This window comes from Saccostrea echinata, unplaced genomic scaffold (assembly GCF_033153115.1).
Source record: "Saccostrea echinata isolate AGI-Se365-2 ecotype Australia unplaced genomic scaffold, CSIRO_AGI_Sech_v1 ptg000016l, whole genome shotgun sequence".
NCBI classification, from domain to species: domain Eukaryota; kingdom Metazoa; phylum Mollusca; class Bivalvia; order Ostreida; family Ostreidae; genus Saccostrea; species Saccostrea echinata.
In genome coordinates this window covers 1175343-1200892 of record NW_026889765.1, presented here as the reverse complement: position 1 = coordinate 1200892, position 25550 = coordinate 1175343, and the positions used below count along the sequence as shown (strand labels likewise).

General features: G+C 34.8%; 3 protein-coding genes across 3 annotated transcripts in view; 1 reads left to right on the top strand and 2 right to left on the bottom strand.

The window, feature by feature from the left end:
- Positions 1 to 848: 848 nt before the first annotated feature.
- Positions 849 to 4882, bottom strand: LOC133188720 (uncharacterized). The gene is made up of 3 exons (XM_061324216.1): positions 4504 to 4882; positions 2762 to 2971; positions 849 to 1529 (listed from the first exon to the last, which is right to left on the bottom strand). Exons 1-3 carry the CDS (start codon positions 4880 to 4882, stop codon positions 874 to 876), a joined length of 1245 nt encoding a protein of 414 aa, XP_061180200.1. The 3' UTR covers positions 849 to 873.
- Positions 4883 to 11115: 6233 nt separating this feature from the next.
- On the top strand, positions 11116 to 16524 carry LOC133188790 (solute carrier family 28 member 3-like). The gene is made up of 10 exons (XM_061324274.1): positions 11116 to 11588; positions 11801 to 11942; positions 13709 to 13903; positions 14117 to 14278; positions 14375 to 14500; positions 14599 to 14729; positions 14826 to 14994; positions 15095 to 15253; positions 15455 to 15635; positions 15980 to 16524. The coding sequence occupies exons 1-10, from the start codon at positions 11161 to 11163 to the stop codon at positions 16126 to 16128; spliced, it is 1842 nt and encodes a 613-aa protein (XP_061180258.1). The 5' UTR covers positions 11116 to 11160; the 3' UTR covers positions 16129 to 16524.
- Positions 16525 to 21215: 4691 nt separating this feature from the next.
- LOC133188315 (leucine-rich repeat and WD repeat-containing protein 1-like) overlaps positions 21216 to 25550 on the bottom strand; it is an 89770-nt gene continuing 85435 nt past the window's right edge. Inside the window, exons 11-18 of the mRNA XM_061323687.1 lie at positions 25249 to 25371; positions 25002 to 25077; positions 24643 to 24777; positions 24238 to 24350; positions 23658 to 23846; positions 23136 to 23242; positions 22636 to 22692; positions 21216 to 22042 (exon numbers count right to left, since the gene is read on the bottom strand). Coding sequence (XP_061179671.1) covers positions 21911 to 22042; positions 22636 to 22692; positions 23136 to 23242; positions 23658 to 23846; positions 24238 to 24350; positions 24643 to 24777; positions 25002 to 25077; positions 25249 to 25371 — 932 coding nt within the window. The 3' untranslated portion in view covers positions 21216 to 21910. The remainder of the gene's footprint in view (positions 22043 to 22635; positions 22693 to 23135; positions 23243 to 23657; positions 23847 to 24237; positions 24351 to 24642; positions 24778 to 25001; positions 25078 to 25248; positions 25372 to 25550) is intronic.

The window sequence follows — 25550 nt, the reverse complement described above, 5'->3', positions numbered from 1 at the left end:
TAAAATTAAGCAAAATGCAAATCTAAGAAAAGTGAGGTCAAGGTCACAGGAAAGTTCAAGGTCAAATGTTTTTGATGCAGTTGAATACTTCTCACAAATATGTATCAGCATATTTAAGTGTGATAAAAATATTTTGAATGGTTTATTTAAAACTGAGCTAAACACTAATTTAAAATAAATGAAGTTAAGGTCAAAGGAAAGGTCAAGGTCAAAAAATGTTGATGCAGTTGAAAAGGTTACATCAGTATGTATTAGCATATGAAGTTTGATAAAAATATTATGAATGTTTTCTTTAAAACAGAGTTAAACACAAATTGAAGAAAAGTGAGGTCAAGGTCAAAGGAAAGGTCAAAAAATATTGATGCAGTTGAATAGCTTACATCAGTATGTATCAGCATATGAAGTTTGACACTAATTTAAGATAAGTGAGGTCAAGGTCAAAGGAATGGTCAAGGTCAAAAAATGTTGATGCAGTTGAATAGCTCTCATCAATATCTATCAGCATATGAAGTTTGATAAAAATATCTTGGACAGTTTCTTTGAAACTGAGCTTTGAACAGAGCTAAATGCAAAGTGTGACGGAAGGATGGAAGATGGACATGACAAACACTATTACCGGAAATTTAAGCTGGAGAAGAAGATACTATTAAGTCATTTTTTCTGTTCAGCTGACCTTGCAATACACCATGGGCTATGAACAACTTTTTGTCAGGGTTTCTTTTTTTCACTTATCAGAATAACATAAAGAGAGGATAGGCATAACATTATCAAATAATACATTTTTCATCTATATCAAATTTCAGAGCCTTCACTGAGACTCTTTCGTCAGAATAAAAACAACTAGGATATTCGTTTTACAGACATACTTTTAATTCACATGTATTTTGGATTTAAGTTACTGGCACTTTCACTTGAACCAGAGGAACTTTCTAAGCTCCACAACACCTCCTGTAGTATTTTTTCATGTTCATGCATTTTTGGGGTACATTTTACTCTTGGACAAAATTTGAGTCTACCCTCTGTAGTTTGAGAACTGATAACATTACCAAATGCTAGTTTTTCCTCATAAATCTTGATTTTTTTACCTGCATGGACAAAAAAATCACTTTTGTATGTTTTCATATGATCAGGCAATCCAGTACATAAAAATTTATAATTCACTACAAGCCAAGACACAATAATAGCAGTGTAGGAAAATTCAAATGAAAACGGATCATTGAACAGAGGTATACTAGAACTTTCCAGAAGAACATCATGTTCTGAATCATAGAACATGACTATCAGGTCTGAACTTCCAATTCCAATGCAAGGAGTTAAAAATGAATCCCTTTCCGGATGTGTCTTTTTTTGGAGAAAGGAAAAGACTATAGTTTGTGCAATGATTTGTGGATTTCTAGATAGAACAGTCTTCAGCTTGACTTCCACAGGAGACTTTCCACTAGGACTCTCAGTTTTATCTTCAACAGGTTCAACAGCCAAGTCATTGTTGATGACAATATCTAAATTTCCATGCCACACATCTACATTTCCTGAAAAAAATAAGTCCAACATTTATCCCCAGCAGGGATACTATTTTGATCCAGATATTATTGGTAAAGATTCAATTATAAGTATATGCTGCAGTATTTTAAGGAGGCCCAACAAACCAAAATTTTTATTTTGTGAATCTTTAAATTATCTCATTTGAAATTAGTTTCAAATGACCATTAAAAGATCGGCATAAGATCTTAATTACTTTACATGAATTAACCCTTAACCCTTTAACCCCCTGTGATGCCTAAAAATCTAATTGAAACATATAAGTGGTTTTTGAGCCACATGTCCAATGGAATATATAGGTAAAAGTCTTCAAAAATCTTCTCCTTAAGAACCATTGTACCAGAAGAGTTGAAACTTAGGTGAAAAATTCATTACATAGTGTAAAGTTTGCTCAGATCATGACCCCAGGGATAGGGTGGGGCCACAATAAGCGATCAACATTTTACATAGGAATATATAGAAAAAAATCTTTAAAAATCTTCTTCTAAAGAACCATCAGGCCAGATGAGTTGAAACTTAAATGTGAAACATTCATTACATAGTTAGATTAAGTTTGTTCCAATCATGACCCCTGAAAGTAGGGTAGGGCTACAATAGGCAATCAAAGTTTTACATAGGAATATATAGGAAAAAAATAATCTTTAAAAATCTCAGGAACAGCAAAGGCATGGATAGTCATATTTATATGGAAGCATTCTCAGGTAGTGGAAATTCAAGTTAGTTCAAATCATGACCCCCGTGGTAGGATGGGGCCACAAAAGGGTATCAAATTTTTATATAGCAATGGATAAGAAAATTTTTTAAAAATCTTCTCAAGAACAGCAAAGGCATGAACAGTCATATTGATATATGCAAGCATCTTCAGATTGTGTAGATTCAATTTTGGTCAAATCATGACTCCCTGGGGTAGGGTGGGGCCAAAATAGGTCATCTAAATGTTAACAGACTAGGAATATACAGGAAATAAAAAAATCTGCTGTTGTACAGTCAGGGGAGAAACTGAAATCCATCATTCTGAAAAATGATGGATTACAATGCATCGTCATGTTTACTAACTACGTATTTTTATCATTTTTGTTACTATGACGTACTATATTTTCATTTCCAACTTAATTTTTCTACCTAACTGCAAAAAATTACCCAACAATTAGAACTCTTTAATATACAGTGTTCGGAGCTTCCTTAATCCATTTTTCACTACCGAATGTACTAAAACTCTTACCCACACTGGTGTCTCCATAATCGCCTGTCATCTTGCATGAATCCTCTCCACAAAAACACTGATCCCCTTTTCTTCCAATACAGTTTTTGTCAACCAAATAACATGAAGATATTGCAAGTCTTCCCAACAAATGGTTTGCCACAAGTATTGTGAGCTCTGCTTCAGAAAACCTTTGCAAATCCTGATTATCATGGACACCAATTGTTCTGTCTGCAAAACAAGGATAAAGTGCTGTCACATATTTTATTGTGTATAATCATATTTGAAACAGCAAGGTCTTACACTTTTCAACTATAGATGTGTCAGTATGACATGAAAACAATCAAGTTTTAAATGTTTGAACGTTCAAGGATGTGAAATTAACAGTGGGTGGAAAAGGAACAAAAACAGAATTTTCTATTGCTGCTTTTGCTTTTTTGAATCAGTTGTCAATATACTTCAGCTGTAAGAAAATGGTGTCCATTCAACACTCTTCGTACAAATTGATCAAAACAGTTTCATTGCTTGTATTCATTATTGTTTATTAATTAATCTGGGGGGAAAAAAGAAAGCACTGACTTGGAAAGTAGGTCAATATCAGTCTTCACGAAAACTCAGTGGTCCGAAGACCGAGGCCAGTGAATTCTGAGGTCGGGTCAGTGAAAAATTAAAATCAAGAAGTCCAACGGACTTGAAGATTTTTTTAAAAAGTAACACACTTAAAACTAAAGCAACAGTGTCCTATTGATCATAAATATCTCTCATTTTAGAGTGTTACATGATTGATTTATTTATAAAAACAATCGTCTTTTCATATTCCGAATTTCTTCCATTCCTCTGTTTATCATGGTTTCATATATCGATATCCCATTAATTAAATTATTTCCGATTATTCAATAAAGTGAATGGTAAGTGTTATATATGTATGAGTTATTCAACATTCAAACAACATACTTACAGTGCATTTAAAAAGAAAATAATATGAAACAAGAGGCCCAAGGGCCTTAATGGTCACCTGAGTATAATACAACACTGTTAAGGATCCATAATTTCACAAATCTGGTAAAAATATCCTTACTCATTACAACTTTGTTCTCTGTTTGCCTCCCAGATACCCAGGAGCAGAGAAGATTTTCCAGGAATTAATGCATTTTGATCTCAAAGAAATAACACATTTTCACTATATTAAATCAACAGAGCCACATCCCACCACCAGAACCTCTAACCTAGGGGCCATGAATTTCACAACTTTGGAAGAGGCATCCTTGTTCATCATAACCAAGCAATTATTTTGTCTTCTGTATCTGTACGTTGTAGAATCCAGTTATGACTTTTATAAACACCCAGGGGCAGAGAAGAAGATTTTTAAGGAATTTATGCATTTTCATGATGTGATCAATAGATCCCCAACCCTATTGGCCTAACATCAGATCCCCTGACCCTGGGACCATGAATTACAGAACTTTATTAGAGGGTTCAATGCTTATTACAGTAATGTCCAGGGGTATATATTCTCCCAAATTCCAGTAGCCAGTGCAGACACCCCTCTGCTTTGTTTCTATAAAAAGTATGGTCAGTAAATACGACTCTAATATGGGTGATTGTCCACCAAACCGGAGTTAACCCACCATTTGTTGGGCTGTGCCCAACCTGATTTAAGGATAAAGTTTAGAGAGCCCGTGGCAGTGGCATTATTCGTAGCCCTGGAAAAACTACTCCCAGAGAATTTACACTGTATGGAGTATGCCATAAATAATACTTACCCTCGTTCATAAATTTCAGCAATTTGCTTAGCACAAGAAATTTTCCCTTGTTTTCAGGAAAAGTTTTATTCTTCATATACTCCACTAATATATCCATGCCGTTTTGAAAAATATCACCAAAAACAAGCCCATCTTGAAAATACTCAGTCTCGCAAAAGGCTTTTGGAAACGACGAACCAACACACGTTGAGGCATTGCAGTTTATGATTTTAAGCGGAGTCAGTGTTATGTAGCACAGGGTATTGTTAGTGCAAAGAGTCATCATCGCAGATATCCAGTGCCTACCATTTTTATCTTTTCCCTGTTCTTTAGAGGAAGAAATACCATATTCTGACTGTACACCGACTACGCGTCTCTTCTTCGGTTCCGACGCCGCCATGTTTACGAGTGTTAATTAAAGGACAAGGTGCGTTTGGTGTAAAATTCGGCCCCGTGATAAAATTAAATAATATTCCTCAAAACTCTTTGAGAGAGTATATATTTTCAAGAAGTTATCAATATATGCATGTACAAAACATTATTTTTGTTTTATATTAAACGTAAAGGTAACATAGTTTACGATAACGTTGCGATATTTTGACGTTGCTTTATGCGACGTCAAGAACAAGAATTTAATGTCATGTTTTAAAATAATCCAGCTTACATGTATATTTCATTATATTTACATTTCCAAGTATTTTTCCTTAAGATTCTTTGCAAATTAGATGATTGTTCATTTTCTCATGAACTACCATGAGATGAGCAAGAATATCTTCATTGTGACGTCATGATATCGTTTTCGACGTCAAAACTATAGTGCAAACTGTTTTGCTTCAAAAATGACATTTGAATCGCGTAACTTGTGGAAACTCATCAGAAAAATAATGTAAATATAAGAAATGAATTTAGTTTTTGAAGATTCATGAGGTACATGAACTACAACGCTTCACGCCGGCATATTTATCATGAAGCGCTAACGCGCTTCATGAAATATGCCGGCGTGAAGCGTCGTAGTTCATGTCCTCATGAATCTTCAAAAATTAAATTCATTTCTTAAATATTTACATTTCCAAATATTGTTCCTTAAGATTCTTTGCAAATTAGAAGACTGTTCATTTTCTCATGAACGACCATGGATGAGCATGAATATCTCCATTGTTACGTCATAATACCGTACTTGACGTCAAAACTATAGTGCAAACGTTTTCCTTTAAAAATGATAGATGAATGGCGTGATATTTGTGGTGACTCATCAGAAAATAATGTAAATATAAGAAATGAATTTAATTTTTGAAAATTCATGAGATACATGAACTACAACGCTTCACGCCGGCATATTTACCATGAAGCGCTAGCGCGCTTCATGAAATTTGCCGGCGTGAAGCGTCGTAGTTCATGTCCTCATGAATCTTCAAAAATTAAATGCATTTCTTAAATGTACGTTAATTTCATAAACGTACATTTCGATGTATTGGTATACATGTGATAGGATATGATGCTTTCTAAATTATTTTTCATCATTAAAGACAAATCTTTAAATCAATTGGTGTGGTTGGCTTTGAAAATTTTTGAACCATAAGGGAAAAAAGGGGTGTACATGTACAGTACATTCTTAGCGGATTTCTCACTTTCCGCGCCTCGCATTGGCACAAGCAAAGTTATTGGCTTTGTTAAATTTGTTAACTTGACGAATCGTAATTGCAAAGCTTTGTAAGTAATGGATATATGCCGAATACTGTTCTATATGTAAAATTATCAGACTGTTTGAGGCCCATTAGGCGGGCCGAAAACAGTCTGATAATTTTACATATAGAGTTGTATGAGGCATATATCTTACTTAAAACATTGCTATTTAATGTCCAAAAGTTACCTAGAGGAGTCCGATAATTACACAATAGGAGTTCAGGCATCAATACTTTTCTACCTGAAACCATCTAATATGTAGACAAAAGAAAAGAGAAAGTTTTTTTTCTTTAGACAGTAAAACCAGTGAGTGAACTCTTGTTTCATTCATTCATTCATTCAATGGCAGTCGTTTGGCTTAGCAGAAACTATGGACAGTGGTCAGATGATGAAGGATTTTTTTTTATGATTCGGAATATTTTTTTTTTTTATTAAGTGCGTTTGACATTGATACCGATACAGTGTTGGATGATATCTTCAAAATGCATTTAAAGTAATAATGCGGATTTTTGTCTAAAATTTCGATTGGACGATATAATGAAAATCTTGGGTTTTAAAAGTGCGGTCATTGGCAAACAAACCTCGTTAAATGACTAGATTCGCAGACTGGTTCTTTATCAGAAATGGATTTAAATTGGTTTATTCACAGTGCTGTATCAAAAACGCTTTGCAAAAAAATGGAAAGTGTTACTTTTGAGGAAGGTTAAAACTGCAGTTTCTTTTTCTTAGATTTGCTATTTTCAACAACTTAATTTCCTCGCGTTCGCTTTCCCTGAACTTTTTCTCCCTAACTTTTTTTTGGTTTCTGGACATGTATATTAAACCTTGATTTCATTCTAGTAGTTGTTTTTTAACTACTGTTCGATTTTGTTATCACTGCCGTCCGATGATATATTATTGGACTATTAATTATTATTATCGGACGGCTACAGGTAAATTTTTAGACTGCAAGAACAAAGGCATGATGACACAGCAATGTTTTAAAAAAGACTTAAAGACGTTAGAAATTTTTCTTGGATTTTGATTGCAGGTGTTTATAGAAAATGATTTTATGTGTAATACTATGTCAGTATGGCTCGCAAGATTTTGGTCTTCCTGCTTATCTGCATTATATTTTCAAAACAAATAAACAAACAAACAAACAACAACAACCACAGTTTACTTTTCCGCAGGTACTTGACATTGCTTTATTATATTTTATTTGCGCTGTCCAGAGGCAGAGCCCATCCTTGAAAAAAAGGAATGCATGCAAACCTTCGTTTATTCTTTTCTTTCAGCAGTTTGGGAAACATTCCAACATCGAAGTTATCAGCTATTAAAATCATTTTTTTTCTCAAAAAAAAAACAACCAAAAAACAAAAACAAAACAACAACAACAACAACAAAAACAAAATAAAAACAAAATTAAAAAAAAAAAACGCAGCTTGTTCCGACATGAATATATTAGGATCTACGGGTTATTGAACAGACAACATGTTTTAACGATGTTTTATACGTGTTAACCTACACATTTTCACAATGTCAAGGGTTTTGTGATATCGTTCTCTTCAAACCTTTTGAAATAGGAAGGATTTCACAAAACCTTGACATTGTGAAGATGTATAGGTTAATGCGTAGATGACCTACAATCTACTTAGTCTTTTAACGATGTTTAAGAGACTCTCACATTAATTCATCCCCGTGGTAGACAAGGAGCAAAAGGTATACTACCTGGTTCATATATAGAGGATTTCGCGGAAAAGAAAAGAAAATACCAGTGCTTCACGGTAAAGAAGGATTTTTCGCGGAAAAGCAATGTCGACTCGCGGAAAAATGTAACAGCGCAATTGAGGAATTTTCCTGTAATTTTTCCCAGAAAAGGGAGTGAGGTGTTCCATACCAACTCAAAAAAAAAAAAAAAAAAAAAAAAAAAAAAAAAAAAAAAAGATCGACCCAAAGGAGAATTTAACCTTATTCAAAAAAAATTAACTAACCCAAACCTGAAAAACCTGTTTTGAAAGGGGGATGTCACTTTACATTCCTACATATCTTACAAATTCTACAAAGTTTTCTTAACCCTTCCCCCTTCATATTTTTTTTTTTTGGTATTTTACTATATGAATTTTATACAATGGTGGGTGTTGGTCTGTTGGGGTGGGGTCCGAATACCCCCACCCCCTGTGGATCCCTTAATACTTTGTCTAAGTAATCGATACCTTTGTGACGACAACCTACGCAAGCGTGTGTTTTAAGGAAGCTCTAAACACCAATTAGGAAGAAACATTTTTTAGACTTTGAGAACATTTTATCATATAAAGGTGTACATTATGTTAACCCCAGGAAAATTGTTCAAAGACAATCAAGTGTTAGTGAAGAGATTTCACTGTTGTTTACTTATATCGGTAATCAATGTGTAAATACTGTATTCAATTACTTTATCTTGGTCTAATATAATGATAAGAATAGCTCAATTTAAATATTGTGAACCTAAGTTAAGCCTTGAAAGTAGATGGCCTTTTGTTCATGACAAACAGAAAACAAATATTAATTTTATTTTGTTATTCGAGGGGAAGGAAGCAGACAGTACAGTTGATACTTTTTACATGTTTTTATTGTTTTTATGGGGGGGGGGGGTGTCTATTCAATGAGAACTTTGATTACATGAAATATTTATAGTTCCTGTATCACATATTGTAGTTCTACATTCAGTCTATTGATAATTGATTAAATGTATATTTTCAATATGACAAAAATTAAAAAAAGTATCTATAAAAAAGTTGTGTCACCGGGATCACAGGTGCGTGAAAGTCATTCAATATATCGGGTCTCAATAGCTCAGTGATTGGAGCGCTGGCACGGTACGCCAGAGGTCCTGGGTTCGAGTCCCGGTCGAGACTTGATTTTTCACTACCTATGACATTTGGCGCCCAATGTACAAATACCCACTTTTCCCTAGGACCATGCCTTACAGCATTTCCTTAACTCCTAGAAATCGAGGACGAATTTCTACAAAGAGGGGTATTATCTCACCGGGATTACAGGTGCGTAAAAGTCAGTTAATATATCGGGTCACGATAGCTCAGTGGTTAGAACGCTGGCACGGTACGCCAGAGGCCGTGGGTTCGAGTCCCGGTTGAGACTTGATTTTTCACCACCTGTGACAGTTGTCGTGGGAAAAGTATCATTATTTTCATCGTGATAATGAAATCTCAAGTAAAACTTTACCATTTACACTTGTAGGGGGTAGGTTAAGATTTTTTCGACATGAAACATTTTTCCAATTCGAATCAGTATTAAAACTACGTGCCTGACCGTTAGGTGTGGATAAATTGAGAGTATAAACAGGTTAAACAAACAAACTGTACACAAGCAAAAAAAAAAAAAAAAAAAAAAAAAACCAAAAAACAAGATGTGTTTGTGAAACACTGATGCCCCCGTATGACAACTTATAGCAAAGTTTACAAAAGGAAGTCAAACATCAAGGTCAAGGTCAAATGGTCAAAATTAATAGTGCCCAAGAAAAGACCTTCTCACAAGAAATATACAGGTGAAATATGAAAGCCGAAGCACCAATCTTTCAAAAGTTATGACCAAGGTTAAAGTTTTTCAAAAAGTAGGTCAAACTTCAAGGTCAATGAATTACAATTGTTGGTATCGAAAGGAAGGTCTTGTCACAAGGATTACATATGTGATGTATAAAAGCCCTAGCACCAGATGTTGAAAAGTTATGGCCAAGGTTAAAATTTTTCAAAAGAAGGTCAAACTCCAAGATCAAGGTCAAAGTTGTTGGTATCTGAAGGAAGGTATTGTCCCAATGATTACATATGTGAAGTATGAAAGCCCTAGTACCAATTGTTCAAAAGTTATGGCCAAGGTTAAAGTTGGGTAAAATTTTGCAAAACTGGGTCAAACTCCAAGGTCAAGGTCAAATATGGTGGTACCCAAAGAAAGGTCTTGTCACAAGGAATACACATGTGAAATATGAAAGCCATAGCTCCAACCAATCAAAAGTTATGGGCAAGGTTAAAGTACTTGTGGACAAACAGACAGCTAGACGGACGGACAGGGCAAAACGTATATGCCTCCGAATCTTCTATTACGGGGGCATAAAAATGGCTTTGAGTAAAACAACAAAAAGGACAAAATTGAACTCGATTTAGCGAAAATTTATGTTTAGTGTTTCCGTTGAATTTCTTATTAACCCTTGTGTCGATTTCTTACATTAGCGCTTCGTGAATCAAAAGATCGATGTTTAGCCTCGTTATTTTGTTATTTATTATACAATATAATTTAGGAAACAGCTGTTATTTAAGAACTTTTAGGAACGATAATACTTCAAGGACTCTAGATAATTACTTGTATTGGAGAACTCCTCAACTATCATAGGCGTCGGGAGCAAATTGAAAGTGAGGGGGGGGGGGCTAATTGAAAGGGGGGGGGGCTAAACCAGCGAAAAAAGGTAAGCCCCAATTTTCAATGCCTATATTATGTCTACCTTTGCAAAAAAAGTGGGGGGGGGCCTAAGCCCCCCCCCCCAGCCCCCCGGTTCCGACGCCTATGACTATAATGGATTCTGATATACACAGGAATGTCATGCACTTTTAATGTTCAAGGAACAGTGACTAAAAAGTTGACTGTGTAGATGCATAATCGGAAGACACTTGAAGTATGCAAGTTGAAGTTTACATAACATTTATCTCATGGTTTTGTTTACCCATAGTCTTCCCTATTCTGGTTAACTCGAACTTTGTCCATGGTCTTATCTATATCATGAATAAAGACCACTCTTTGGTCAAGATCAAGTAAACCACAAAACTCTAGATACAACAATAAAAAGTACAAGCACTGGGTTGCAGTTCATTGGTGTAGTAATGGTGTAGTGTACTAATGGTGTAGTAAACTTCATCCTCTGACCACAATGAGTAAACTGTTCTCCTGAGCCGTTATCTTGTCAAGTGTTTGCATTGATGTTAATGTGTGAATGAAGTGTTTACTTATAGAACATAATTTTTCCACATGGCTTACTCCGGAATTAAGTATACGAACGTTGAAGGTAGGCAGGAGTATTCCCAAGCTGACGATATGGAGGAAAAACGTGTGACATTTGACAAAATTTCTCATCTAAATGGACAGGAAATGCAAGTTCCATCTAAAGAGAATAAATCGAAAGATAGGAGCATCGTTCTGTCACCATGGAAACGACGCTTGCAGACGTATCGCAAACGTGTGGTATACCTGACGTTGTTTTTCCTTTATACGGTGTATGTAATATTTTCTTTACTTTACGATGCAAATGGAGCGATATTTGTTTGTTTACTGGAGGCGGTATTTCTCTTTCTTGTGATTTTTAACGTCTTTAAAGTTGACATTTGGGAACCTGTGCTGTCATTACAGGCAAAATGTCTTATTCGTGTGAAACGACCATTAAGGACAAAAATAAGAATGTAAGTATATAAGTAGATAGTTTTTACAAAGTTTTATGCATTTTGGTATATAATCTTATTCTTGCATGTTTCTCAATTTTACTATTGTCAGGAAAAGAACATGGTTTTAAATTTTGCATTAGGCTGAATTGACTTAATTGTAAGGACCATCATAACATACACGTACGACAATTTTCTGCTCACTATGCATTGAAGATTTTTTCCCTCCCCAGATTTATAACAGTTTTGGTAACCCTTGGTCTAGCTGCCTTCCTGGTATGGGACATTTGGTCAGACGTCCACAGATTTATTCCTGTTGGGGGAATTACACTGTTTGTAATATGCTTATGGGTGACTTCTTCCTCGCCAAAGAAGGTAAGAAATATTGACTTTTAAAAATGTATTTTTAAAAAAATCCCACGAAAGGTTTAAATTAATACTAGGAACTTTTAAGACTGTATTAATATGATCAATTAATTAGAATTATTTTTTCAAAATTCTAATTATAAATTGCTAGATATCTAGTTTGCACTTTTTAAAATATCTAAATTCAGGTACAATAGATGAAATACCAAGTGCAAAGTATAGACGATCTTTGACATGTCTGCACGTGGTGTAATGGATTTTTTTTTTCATTAAAACTAAACGCATTTAGCTTTTCAAAGTTTTTATCCTTTGTTTAACTTTAAAACACTCTGACACTTCACATGATAATGCACATATATTCTCTAGATATCGGATTTAATAACTATTGAACTCATTTAAATCAGTTGAACCATTGATTGAGACAAAAGCTATATAAACATGTTACACTTTTCTTTCGATGCATTGTGCGAACTCAGTCAAGTAGTCCATGCAATCGAATTACAGCATGTATTTTTTTTCCTAACAAGTCCAATGATAAGCTATATATATCAAATCTAATTAAAATTAGCTCGTCCATCCGCCCCCTGTTTTTAGCTCACCTGAGCTGAAAGCTCAAGTGAGCTTTCTGATCACCCATTGTCCGTCGTCCGTCCGTCTGTAAACTTTTCACATTTTCAAGAACCACTGGGCCAATTTTAACCAAACTTGGTACAAAGCATCCTTAGGTAAAGGGAATTTTAATTTGTTAAAATGAAGGGCCAAGCCCCCTTACAAGGGGAAAAAATCAAGAAAAGACAAAAGTAGGGTGGGGTCATTAAAAAATCTTCTTCTCAAGAACAACTGGGCAAGAAAAGCTGAAACTTATGTGGAAGCGACCTGGGGTAGATTTTGAATTGTTCAAATCATGACCACCGGGGGTAGGGCGGGGCCACAATATGGAATCCAATTTTTACATTGAAATATATAGGATAGTGTAGATTCTAAATTGTTCAAATTGTGACCCCAGGGGTAGGGTGGGGCCACAATAGGTATTACAAGGGGAAAATCTGGTGAAGAACAGCATGGCCAGTTACTCAGGTGAGCGTTGTGGCCCATGGGCCTCTTGTTTTTATACATCGCGAGGAGGTATAAAAAACTGGAGAGCGAATGGACGATCTAATTTTAATTAAATTGGCTATATATCGTGATATCAATAGGATTTTCATATTCATTAATCTTGGTTTCTAAGTAGAAAGAAATTACCGTAAATAAAGTTCATAATTAAATTATCTCTTACATGTATATGTAATCCCCCCCCCCCCAATGTGAGCGTTAGCATGATCAGTTGGTCAATGAAATGTTTATGTACTTCATGCAATAACTGATCTAGCGGGGGGGGGGGGGGGGTCTGGACCCCCTTGGATTTAGTTATTAAAACTTGTATAGTGAATTAGCCAAATTATGTCCGTTGAACCCCCCTCCCCCTCGGAAACACGAACACATAGTAAGTTGGTAAGAAAAGTCGTATACTAAGTATAGGAGGGAGCTTATCAAACAGAAGGAGGTGTCCAATCCAATCCCAATACTAGCCCCTCCCCCCGCACACATACACACTCACGCCCCCCCCCCCCCGGAAAAAAAAACCCAGAAAGTTTTTGGCGTTTGGACATCTTATTTTAGGGGGGTCTAATATTTTGGGAGTGAGTATGGACCCCCTACCCCCGAAAAGTTCGTAGACCCTCCCTCGTTACTGCTTATTAATAAATAATGTCATGCAATTTCATATTTTTGATCAGGTTGCTTGGATGACTGTTACTTGGGGACTTCTGCTTCAGTTTGGGATGGGGCTCATCATTTTAAGATGGCCCCCGGGGTATGCCGCATGTAAATTTTTGGGTGACTGTGTTAGCCAGTTTTTGTCCTACACAGATGAAGGTTCCAAGTTTGTTTTCGGTGACCCTGGCTACACACTACATCCGGTGGCTTTTGGGGTAACTGGAAAATTGTAGTATTACATTGAATACCTTCTTATATATTGGACAATAATATATTGTTTAATTAAATGATCGCGTTATTTGTATAAAAATATAGTGATAATTATATAGTTCTATTTATTTGTAGGAAAAAATAGCCATATGGCAATGTAATACGAACCTAAAATCCTATTACTGAAATATTTTTTTAAAATTTTGTCATTGTTTCAGATTCTTCCAGTTGTGATATTCTTCAGCTCTGTTGTGTCTGTTCTCTACTATCTTGGCATTATGCAATTTGTAATCCGCGCCATTGCTGCCGTCCTGAGATTTGTGATGCAGACGACAGCAATCGAATCATTCGCCACCGCAGCTCACATATTCATTGGTCAGGTAAAAATATGTCAAATTAGATAAATTCTTAAAAATTGTTCACTAATTGTACATTATATATAAACAAATACTAAGAAAGTACCATTTGCTTTGCAGGTGGAGTCCAGTGTTGTTTTGAAACCGTTTCTCAATGACTTAACTTTATCGGAGTTGCACGCAGTTCTAACCAGCGGCTTTGCAACAGTTGCTGGAACCGTGATTGCTGCTTACATAGAATTTGGGGTATGTGTAGCCAACTACCACAAAATATGCTAATCTGAATGCCCTGTGTAGCACAGTTTTATTAAATACCATAACATCTTCGTGTAACCTTTACATAGGTCCCTGCAGAACACGTTATTTCTGCCTCCTTCATGTCGGCGCCCGCTGCTCTCGCTGTTGCCAAAATTGCGTTTCCAGAGGCCAAAGTCGCGAAGTCCCTCATTGGTAAAGACATGGAATTAGAAGTTGGGTAAATGCAATATCGAAGAAAAAAAATGAGTTCGTTGACATTAAATTTAGCCTTAGATAAAAGAACATCTGTATTATTTTTTGTTTCCTTTTCCAGAAAAGAACAGAACATAATGGAGGCGGTATCTGTTGGAGCGATGGGCGCAGTGAGGTTGATAGCCAATGTAGTGGTCAATCTCGTGGCCTTTGTCGCCATTCTGGCTTTTCTGGACGCCGTTCTGTCCTACTTTGGTAGTCGTATAGGCTACCCAGAAATATCATTCGACGTAAGTATGTACGTTATCTGATATAGTGTATATACATGTGTTTTGTTTCTAAGAATGGTAGATATGCTATAAAGATTTCATGCATCTTTCTTAATTACAGTTTATTTGTTCGTACATTTTTATGCCCTTGGCATTTGTTATGGGTATTCCCTGGTCGCAATGTCGTCTGGTAGGAAAACTCATAGGAAAAAAGATTGTTATCAATGAATTCCTGGCCTTTGCTGACCTTGGTACATCAATAAAAGCAGGCGAGATCGAAGTACATGTACATTGTAATTATGGTTAAGAATATCTAATTATTTGTAGCGTCAGTAAATTTTATTTTTTTAACAAAACAAAAATGAAAAACAGTATTTTTTTTATTTTTGCCAGTCTTTTCAATTACTACTTCCTGACAAATACCAATACGTATTGGAGAAAAAGATTACAGAGACGAACATTTTTTTTCTATAATTTCCAGGGACGCAGTATGGTGGTATCTACCTACATTCTGTGTGGGTTTGGCAGTATAGCCGCTATGGGGATCAATCTGGGGGCACTTTCTGCTGCCGAACCACGCAGAAGACAAGATCTTGCCAAACTGATGCTACGTGCTGTAGTTGCAGGGAATATCGCCTGTTTCATGACAGCATGTGTTGCTGGTAAGTTGCAAAAAAATCTTTTATGCAACAGCAATCTGAAAAGCCAGTTCCTGATACTAGTATTTGTACATCCTTGTAAGCTGAAGAATCTTAAGGTTCAACATACCTCTGTTCATTCATATAAAATTTTTCTCTTTTAACACTAATGGTTTTCCAAAAGGAATCCAACTTTTTGCTATTAAAATTCACAATTTCAGCATATCTTGCAGGGCAAAATTTGATAGAAATGGCTTTTTAACTTGACAATTTTATAAATGAATATTTGTCATTTAATCCAGCAAGAGTTATCTTTCTTATCAGTGGGTCAATGAGCATTAATCTGTTTACACTTTTTCTATTTTTAGGTCTTCTTTATCAAGATGTCCACATCTTGCAGTCACTTAGTAATTCTACAGATGTTTTAAATTCTACTTTACTTAATGTAACAGAGCAGAGTCATAATTTCACAGCATCAATCCAAAGTACTTTACAAACCTCAATGACTGGACTGTAGACAACGAGTGCGTACATTATGAATATTTTTTGCCTCCGTAAAATATTCTGATTTTTTTTAATGTAATATCAAATGAACCTGTAGGTAAAAAAAGTAAGATTAAAAAGTCTTTATTTCGTTCGGTTACATCAGTGTGTATGTTTAATGATTATAAAACAATTAAAAGAGCCTTAGAATCAATTTACAATAAAGTGATGCCTGATCATAAACTCGGAAAGGTTGCTACAGAAACAAATGTAACCATTACTTTCAGTATGCGCTCTTTGAGAGCCTAGATATAACCAGTGATCTTGACAGATGGATGTAAAATCGTCATTATCCCCATTTTTTTTTCATTTTACAACAACAGTTGAGAAGTGCATGTATGAATGTAATCTGCTTGTTCATCGGATAACAATGTATAAGGTTTTCCTGCTTGGGCACTTCTTTGCCTTCAGAAATACCAAGTTTCCAAATTTAAAGATAAAATACATCAGGATTCCTTGTGAGACATATTTAGAGTCCTTGCACCATTCCCCTCAAACACTAACAAAAAACAAGAGGCCCATGGGCCACAACACTCACCTGAATAACTTTGGCCATGCTGTTCTTCACCAAACGATCTTTTTGTAATACCTATTGTGGCCCCACCCTACCCACTGGGGTCATGATTTTAAAAATTTAAAATCTACACTACCCCAGGATGTTTCCATATAAGTTTCAGCTTTACTGGCCAAGCGGTTCTTGAGGGAATTTTAAAAGATTTTTCCTACATATTTCAATGTAAAACTTGGATTCCCTATTGTGGCCCTGCCCTACCCCCAGGGGTCAAGATTTGAATAATTTAGAATTTACGCTGCCCCAGGATGCTTCTACAAAAGTCAGCTTTTCTGACCAAGTGGTTCTATATCTTTCAATATAAAAATTGGATTCCCTATTGTGGCCGCGCCCTGCCCCCGGGGGTCATAATTTTGAAAATTGAAAATTTACACTACCCAAGGATGCTTCCACATAAGTTTCAGCTTTTCTGGCCCAGTGGTTCTTGAGAAGAAGATTTTTTAAGATTTGTTCTATATATTTCAATGTAAAACTTGGATTCCCTATTGTGGCCCCGCCCTTCCCCCGGGGGTCATGATTTTAACAATTTAGAATCGACATTACCCCAGAATGCTTCCACATAAGTTTCAGCTTTTCTGGCTCAGTGGTTCTTGAGAAGAAGATTTGTTCTATATATTTCAATGTAAAACTTGGATTCCCTATTGTGGCCCCGCCCTTCCCCAGGGGGTCATGATTTTAACAATTTAATATTTACACTACCCCAGAATGCTTCCACATAAGTTTCAGCTTTTCTGGCCCAGTGGTTCTTGAGAAGAAGATTTTTAAAGATTTTTTCTATATATTTCAATGTAAAACTTGGATTCCCTATTGTGGCCCCGCCCTTCCCCAGGGGGTCATGATTTAAACAATTTAGAATCTACATTACCCCAGAATGCTTCCACATAAGTTTCAGCTTTTCTGGCCCAGTGGTTCTTGAGAAGAAGATTTTTAAAGATTTTTTCTATATATTTCAATGTAAAACTTGGATTCCCTATTGTGGCCCCGCCCTTCCCCCGGGGGTCATGATTTTAACAATTTAGAATCTACATTACCCCAGAATGCTTCCACATAAGTTTCAGCTTTTCTGGACCAGTGGTTCTTGAGAAGAAGATTTTTAAAGATTTTTTTCAATATATTTCAATGTAAAACTTGGATTCCCTATTGTGGCCCCGCCCTTCCCCAGGGGGTTTTTAACAATTTAGAATTTACACTACCCCAGAATGCTTCCACATAAGTTTCAGCTTTTCTGGACCAGTGGTTCTTGAGAAGAAGATATTTAAAGATTTTTTCTGTATATTTCAATGTAAAACTTGGATTCCCTATTGTGGCCCCGCCCTTCCCCCAGGGGTCATGATTTTAACAATTAAGAATTTACACTTCCCCAGAATGCTTCCACATAAGTTTCAGCTTTTCTGGCCCAGTGGTTCTTGAGAAGAAGATTTTTAAAGATTTTTTCTATATATTTCAATGTAAAACTTGGATTCCCTATTGTGGCCCCGCCCTTCCCCAGGGGGTCATGATTTAAACAATTTAGAATCTACATTACCCCAGAATGCTTCCACATAAGTTTCAGCTTTTCTGGCCCAGTGGTTCTTGAGAAGAAGATTTTTAAAGATTTTTTCTATATATTTCAATGTAAAACTTGGATTCCCTATTGTGGCCCCGCCCTTCCCCCGGGGGTCATGATTTTAACAATTTAGAATCTACATTACCCCAGAATGCTTCCACATAAGTTTCAGCTTTTCTGGACCAGTGGTTCTTGAGAAGAAGATTTTTTAATGACAGCACCCTATTTTTGTCTTTTCTTGATTATCTCCCCTTGTAAGGGAGTTTGGCCCTTTATTTTAACAATTTAAACTCCCCCTCACTCAAGGATGCTTTCTATCAAATTTGGTTAAAATTGGCCCAGTGGTTCTTGAGAAGAAGTTGAAAATGTGAAAAGTTTACAGACAGATGGACGGACGACAGACAACAGGTGATCAGAAAAGCTCACTTGAGCTTTCAGCTCAGGTGAGCTAAAAAGGATATAAAACATTACCCCTAACCACAGATAAATGTTTTAACTCTTGATGTTTGCAGTTTGTCATTTTTTTTTTTTAACTTTTCTTCCAGATTATGTCAGATCTATGTATATTATGTATTGCTATAGATGCCTGTGTACATATAAATGTTCACTTTTATTTTGTAATGCAAAATCGAAAATTGTAGGTAAATTGTAGGCAGTCAATGCTCATCTAATGCACTGCAGCACATACAATTTAACATTACACATGATAATATACTAGTATTTTGTAAATATTAAACAAAATTCTGCTGCATATTTTAGTCTTTTATCATCTATCTACAATCATTTCATCAGAGGACTACCTATTATAACTTCCACAGATAACTACCAAAAGACCATTACAGAGAAAAACGAACATTGTTCACAGGCATATTTAAATCAAAGATTTGGGGTGGGGTGGGGTGTAAATGTAAGGGGTAGGGGGTTACAAATGTCAATGCCAATATTATTTGTACATTCAGACCCTGTACTCCCAATGAAAAGGACTCGCACAGCATTAATTCTGATCCTTGTTCTATAAAAAAAATAAATACCTGTGTTTTATCAGTTTTTTAATTCAACAAAACTGGAAAGAAAGACTCTATACTTGAAAACATTTACTCTGCTGATTACCTCAGTTTCATTCAAATCATATCAATGCAAATCAATAACAGCTAATTTAAAAATGATTATAATAATACTACCAGTAAAAATATCTTTAGAATGAATACAAAATATCTACCGTTTAAAAGAAATCTAATTTTAGAACAATTTTTTGAAAATAAACTCTTAAAAACATATTTAAAACTAATTTTTAAAATCCCTTTTGAAATAATAAGTAAGAAAACCAAACCAAAACAGTTACTAAAAACTACAACCCAGACATAACAACATGGCAAACAAAATATAAACCTTTATATTTTTAAACACATATTCTCAATATTTACCATATTGTTAACAATTTCTCACCTGCATACAATACAATGTAATACTGAGTTTTTAGCTATATACAGTTAGTCAATAGCACTACACAATGGATTTTTTTTTTGCAGTCTTGTGTTTCAGCAAATTCATAATTAATGTTAAAATACATTCATTTGACTAATGACTAGTAACACAAAATATTATCTAAGACAATTATTTAGGGCTATTCCAGGAAAAATTGTATGGGGGGGTTGGGGGGTTGGAAGGCACTTTTATTTTTACCCCACCACCCATACATTTTTAATTACCTTCTACCCCACCCCCCATCAATTTAAAATTGCTTTTGATACAACCACCCATTTAAATTTAAAAAAAAAAATTGTGTCACACATATATATGCAATAAAATTTTATGTACTTTTTTCAGGTATTGTAATTTATCTGACTTCGAATGAGTGTTGGGATTTGACATCTATCCAACCAGGGCCCATTTTACAAAAGAACTTATGACTAAGATCCAAATGTTATTATGCAAATAAATTTCTTTTTTGCATTACTTTAAAAATGTTTTAAATCTTTTTGAAAAAAAAAATAAGATAGTTTTATGCCAACAATTTTTAACAAAAACATAAGTTTTGTAAGATTTTATGAACAACTAAATTTTTTAGTCTTAGTAATAAGTTTTTTTGTAAAACAGTTCCCTGTGTTCCTGCTACAGCTTAAAAAGATATGTTCCTTTAGGCCTATGATACACACCACTGAAAGCCTTTATTATAGTGATTTGTATATCTGTTCTGATACATGACTTTGTAGTCTGTAAAGCTTAGGTAAAGCTTTTACAAGTATGTATACACATGTACTAGTAGAAATGACATTCCTACAATTAATTAAATATTGTAAATTATAGCCTAGCTATCCTTAACAATTGTTGTTCACCTTGTTCATAACAAAATGATTCCTGTTTTTTTTTTTTTTTTTTTTTTTGGGGGGGGGGGGGGACTAAACTTCTGTAGGCAGTGTCTGTGAAGTGAAAACTTTGATTAAAAAAAATATATTTAAAGAATTCTAAATCCCATTTAACAACTTAGACCATTGGTACATTCAAGTTCGACAAGTTAACACTTAACAGGTTAAGGACTGGCATGTTTTTGACATAATATATTTCATATTGTTTTCAAACTCATATCTCATCTTCCTTTTACTCTGTATGTGGTATAAAGTAAAATATTTGACTTGCAAACTCCGTAGTCATGCTCTAAAACGTTCATTATCAGATACGTTTTTTTCTACTTTCGGTTTAAAATAAAACGATCTTTCTGATTGTTTCTAATATCATTTAATTTACCAATGTAATCATGTTTAATTAAACTGGCGAAAAGAAACTGGACCAGTGAGTCCAAAGCACAACTAATCCGTTTTCCAACCCCCCACTGTCATTGCAGTCACAGTTGCACATGCTTTTATAGTTATCTGCCCTTGTTTCCGTTTTGTTCGATTCTACTTTCACTTTCAATGTAAACACACTTAACAACTGTTTAGGACGAAAATATCAGTATTCACTGATTTATACAAAATGAGAGGAAAGAAGTACTTTGCACTTGATTATTTGTGAGGGTAAATACAACCACCCATCTAAAAATATATCGAGTGAGGACAACCACCCTTACAAATTTAATTGCTCCAGACCCACTACCCATACAAAAATATATGAAGTGCCGTCCAACCCTCCCATACATTTTTTCCTGGAATAGCCCTTATGAAACATTCTATATTCATAATTCAAAACACTCCAATATCATGATAAATCACAAGAATGACAAATGTCCTGCATAATTCATATAACTGTTTGAAGAATTTAAGTATCATTCATAACTGTACAAAGATATATCCCTTTATCAAAAGATTTTATCCTTCATGATACATGATAAAAAAAAACCCACATGTATGTCACAGTCTATCAAAAAATGACTCCAAGCCAAATTTTATAAATGCATGTTTCCATTAGTAAAGTCAAAGACCTCAATCATATTATATCGAACCCCTGAAATCTCAGTCCCAAAGTGAAGGAATTCATGTTCTACCAAGTAGATGAATACACCTAACAGTAACTCAACACATCACTACTCCCCATTCTGTCTTTATGTTCCAGTAGCTGAAGCTGTTTGCTCCCCTTTAATCACAGTTCATGTCCTCTCCCATTCTGTGTACCCCCTTCAGCTGTAGCTATTTGTCCCCTCCTTCAATCACAGTTCATGTCCTCCTCCCCACAGCTCCCCCTCTGTCTCCTCCAAACACACACCAGATTGTTGTCTGTCCCACATGCAATATACTCCTTATCATAGCTGGCACAGGCACTGTTCACAACAACAGTCTGAAACAGAGAAAACAAAAATATAGACAACTGTACATGCATAAAGGAAGCTAATAATTATTTTTCAAGAGTTCTCTTTGTACATGAACTCAAAAAGTTGAGCACATTGAGCATATAATTGTTAATCTTGATTGGTTACTTCCTTAACAACATAAAAATGTCCTGCTGCCAATTAAATCAAAACGGTTTTAACCTACTAACAAGATGTAAAAGTCCCAAAATAAAAATACATCTGTACTCTTAAAGGGTACAAACTATAGTTTATATGCAATTTTACTACATGTACATGTATATGTTTTTGAATGAAGGTACCACAAAGAACTGAAAGGGCATGACAATGAACATCCATCACAATAAACTTTACAGCTTCATAGCACTGTTTGTCATCAATCTCATTTTATAGGATTTACCATTTCAATGATATCATTTCAACTGATGTATAGGATGTCACTTTCATAATATGACATACCCATGAAATTATTTTCCAACACACCCTTAAATATTGAACAGTTCACAAAAATTGGCCACCACTGGCTTAAAAATGATGTACAGTAATATTAAAAGTTAATACTAGATTTATAAATCAAATGTACCTCTTTCTGACAGAATGGCTTCATAGGTCCATCAGAAATCTCAGGCCACTCTAAAACCTGCAACAAAAAAAAAACCTTTATTATTTGACATAAAAGAAAGCACAAAGCTAGAAAATAGATAAGGTAGTAAAAGACAGCTATCTCAAAGAATAAGTTTGAGTTATCTCATAAAATCAACCTATAAAGTCTACAAAAAAAAAACAAAAAAAAACAAAAAAAAAAACAAACAAACAAACAAAAAAAGGACTGCATAATATGGTTAAGTTGAGATAACATGTACATGTAACTGATATTGTTAATTTACCATGAGAAAACTGATACATTTCATATAGGCGCCATTTTGAGTTTTGAACCAGTAAAGATATTTCCTTGAGACTTCTGATCAATATCAACTGAGATAATTTTATCTTATGTTAAATTAGAGTAACGTATCAAAACTTGAAAATATTCGATGCATGTTGTTTAAGATTTATTAGAAACTTTCAGTTCTTGAGACATACCCTTGAGGGCTGCAGGATGTCATCACATGGCTTTGACTTCCTGCTGGTCACCTTTCCCACATTGTACAGTCTCAGTTTACCATCATCATCTCCTACCACCATCATTTCTGAAGAAAAAAAACCCATTATATTATCACATGACAAAATGACACTTGGTGCTGTGTCCTTCAAGCCCCAGTAATTTGACTATGCCCAAGCTTTTCAACTGAAATTGGATCTATTCCTTGGATTTTGTGTATTCTACTGAGTTTAAGATAAATGTGATATGTTTGACTGTATCTGGATGAAATACTGGAAATATCTTTTAAATCCACTTGCGTTAAACTCGCCCAATATGAAAAGTTTTTCCTAAACATGCTATTGTACTATTGATGAAGGTGAATAAAATTCCTACCAAAATCTTGCTTTTCTCTTTGATGTTATTTCATACATTTTTAAAACTGACTGACATATATCCAACTTGACCATATGACATATGTTCACCATGTATGACATGTTCACCATGTAAATACATGTTCCTACCTTTGGTTGCCCCGATGTTGATGTAGTCAACAGTCTGTCTTGTATAGTGGAGTAGAGCGGTTGGTTTGACCCCTATGGATTTTGTGCTGGTCTTGACCTTGCTTTTATCTGAGATAGACGTGACCTTGGAGGGTAGTTGATCTTTGACATTCCATACACTGATGATGTCATCTCCCACACATTTTGTCACTGCAAACAAAATCAAAACAATCTGAATTTAACTCAATATAACTTACAAGTAAGAGATGTATTTTGGACATTTAATTTATAAATATATTTATAAAGCCATACAATTGGGAGAAAGCTTAAATAGGTCTTGCCAACTGTTCAATCTCATATACTTTTTTTAAATTTTTAATTTCAAAAGCAATATTTCTCCAAGTTTTAATTCAAAACATTATCATATTTTGGGAAGCATATCCTGTTTAACTTTGACATCATTCCAAAATAAATAATTCAAAATGATTGATTTTTAAGAGTACTTATGCATTTTTCTGAAGTAGTAAAACACATGCTTGACAATGAAAAGCCTACAATTATTTAAGAGTAAAATTTAACATTCTTTTCATATGTCACATACCAACATATCCATTCTGTAGAGCTGCAAGCCCATCCACTGTCTCCCTCTGTGTAGTGACGTTACTCTCAGTATCACTGGACACTGTGGGTAGGTAAAACTGGTAATCAGGGGTCCTGAAAATCATTATACTGCAAATTTAGCTATGATTCTTAATAACCAAAGATGTAAATTAATAATATAAAAATAATTGATTTAATTAGAACATTTTCTTTGACAGATCAATATAGTCAACAGGTAATCATTCTTCACTATCACATAGATGAAGATTCATTAACATTCCTGGATTCTTGTCAATTTTTTTTCCAGTTCTGAAAGCACTGTTGCTATAGTGTATTTTCATAATGTACATTGTAATTTAGATAAACCAACATTGCTACTCTTATTTTCAACATTTTAGACTAATACCTAGATAATTTGTCCACATTGTCTGCCTTCCATCCAAAACAGGAGTCTTCACATCCTGCCAGCAGGGTCTGACTGGGCATGCTCAGTACCAGGTTCAGAGCATCAGTGTCTGGGGCCTGGAGTACATGTAATTTCCTGTAAGAGATTTTTGGAGAAATTGTTATCCTTTAATGTGACAAACAAGAATCTGTGAGAATGGGCAATTGGTGAATTGAGAATGCGTAGTTTACCAAATTTCATGAACATACTCATAAATTTTCAATGTTTTTGTCCAATGTTAATTTATTCAAGAAAATAATGAATGAATTTGATAGATGAATTGTACAGTATTTCAGAATTCAATATCTCTGATAACATACTTGAACAGCACAGTGTAGTCCCTCATATCAGGAATTCCTATGTCCCAAACAATAATCTTCCTGTCATTACTTCCACCTAAATAAGAAAAACAAATTCCGAATTTAAGAAGCTGTATACTAAATGTGAATTTATTTACTAAAACCTTCAAAGAAGAATGGCCATGGAAAAAGTGTCAAAATTAAAGTTAAAATACCAGAAATGGGTAGATCATTAAACTTTAAGCACATTTATGGAAGCAACACTTACTAAAAAGAATTGTTGGCTGTTTGGGGTGAAAGGTTAAACAGCTGATATATTTTCTGTGACCTTCAAGTGTGGCATACATCATAAACTGGGAGGGGTGGATCAACTTGATGTCTGCACTCTGACCTGTGAAATGGGAAAAAATATCAGTGAGTTTAATACATAATGTTACTTTAGAACTTTTTCAACAGTCATAAAATGAGCCAGCATCATGATAACTCAAATCAAAAACATCTCACTACGGACTTTTAAGCTCATTGTTAAACTATACAGTTAAAACTATACAGTTAAAACCTACGAGGGGT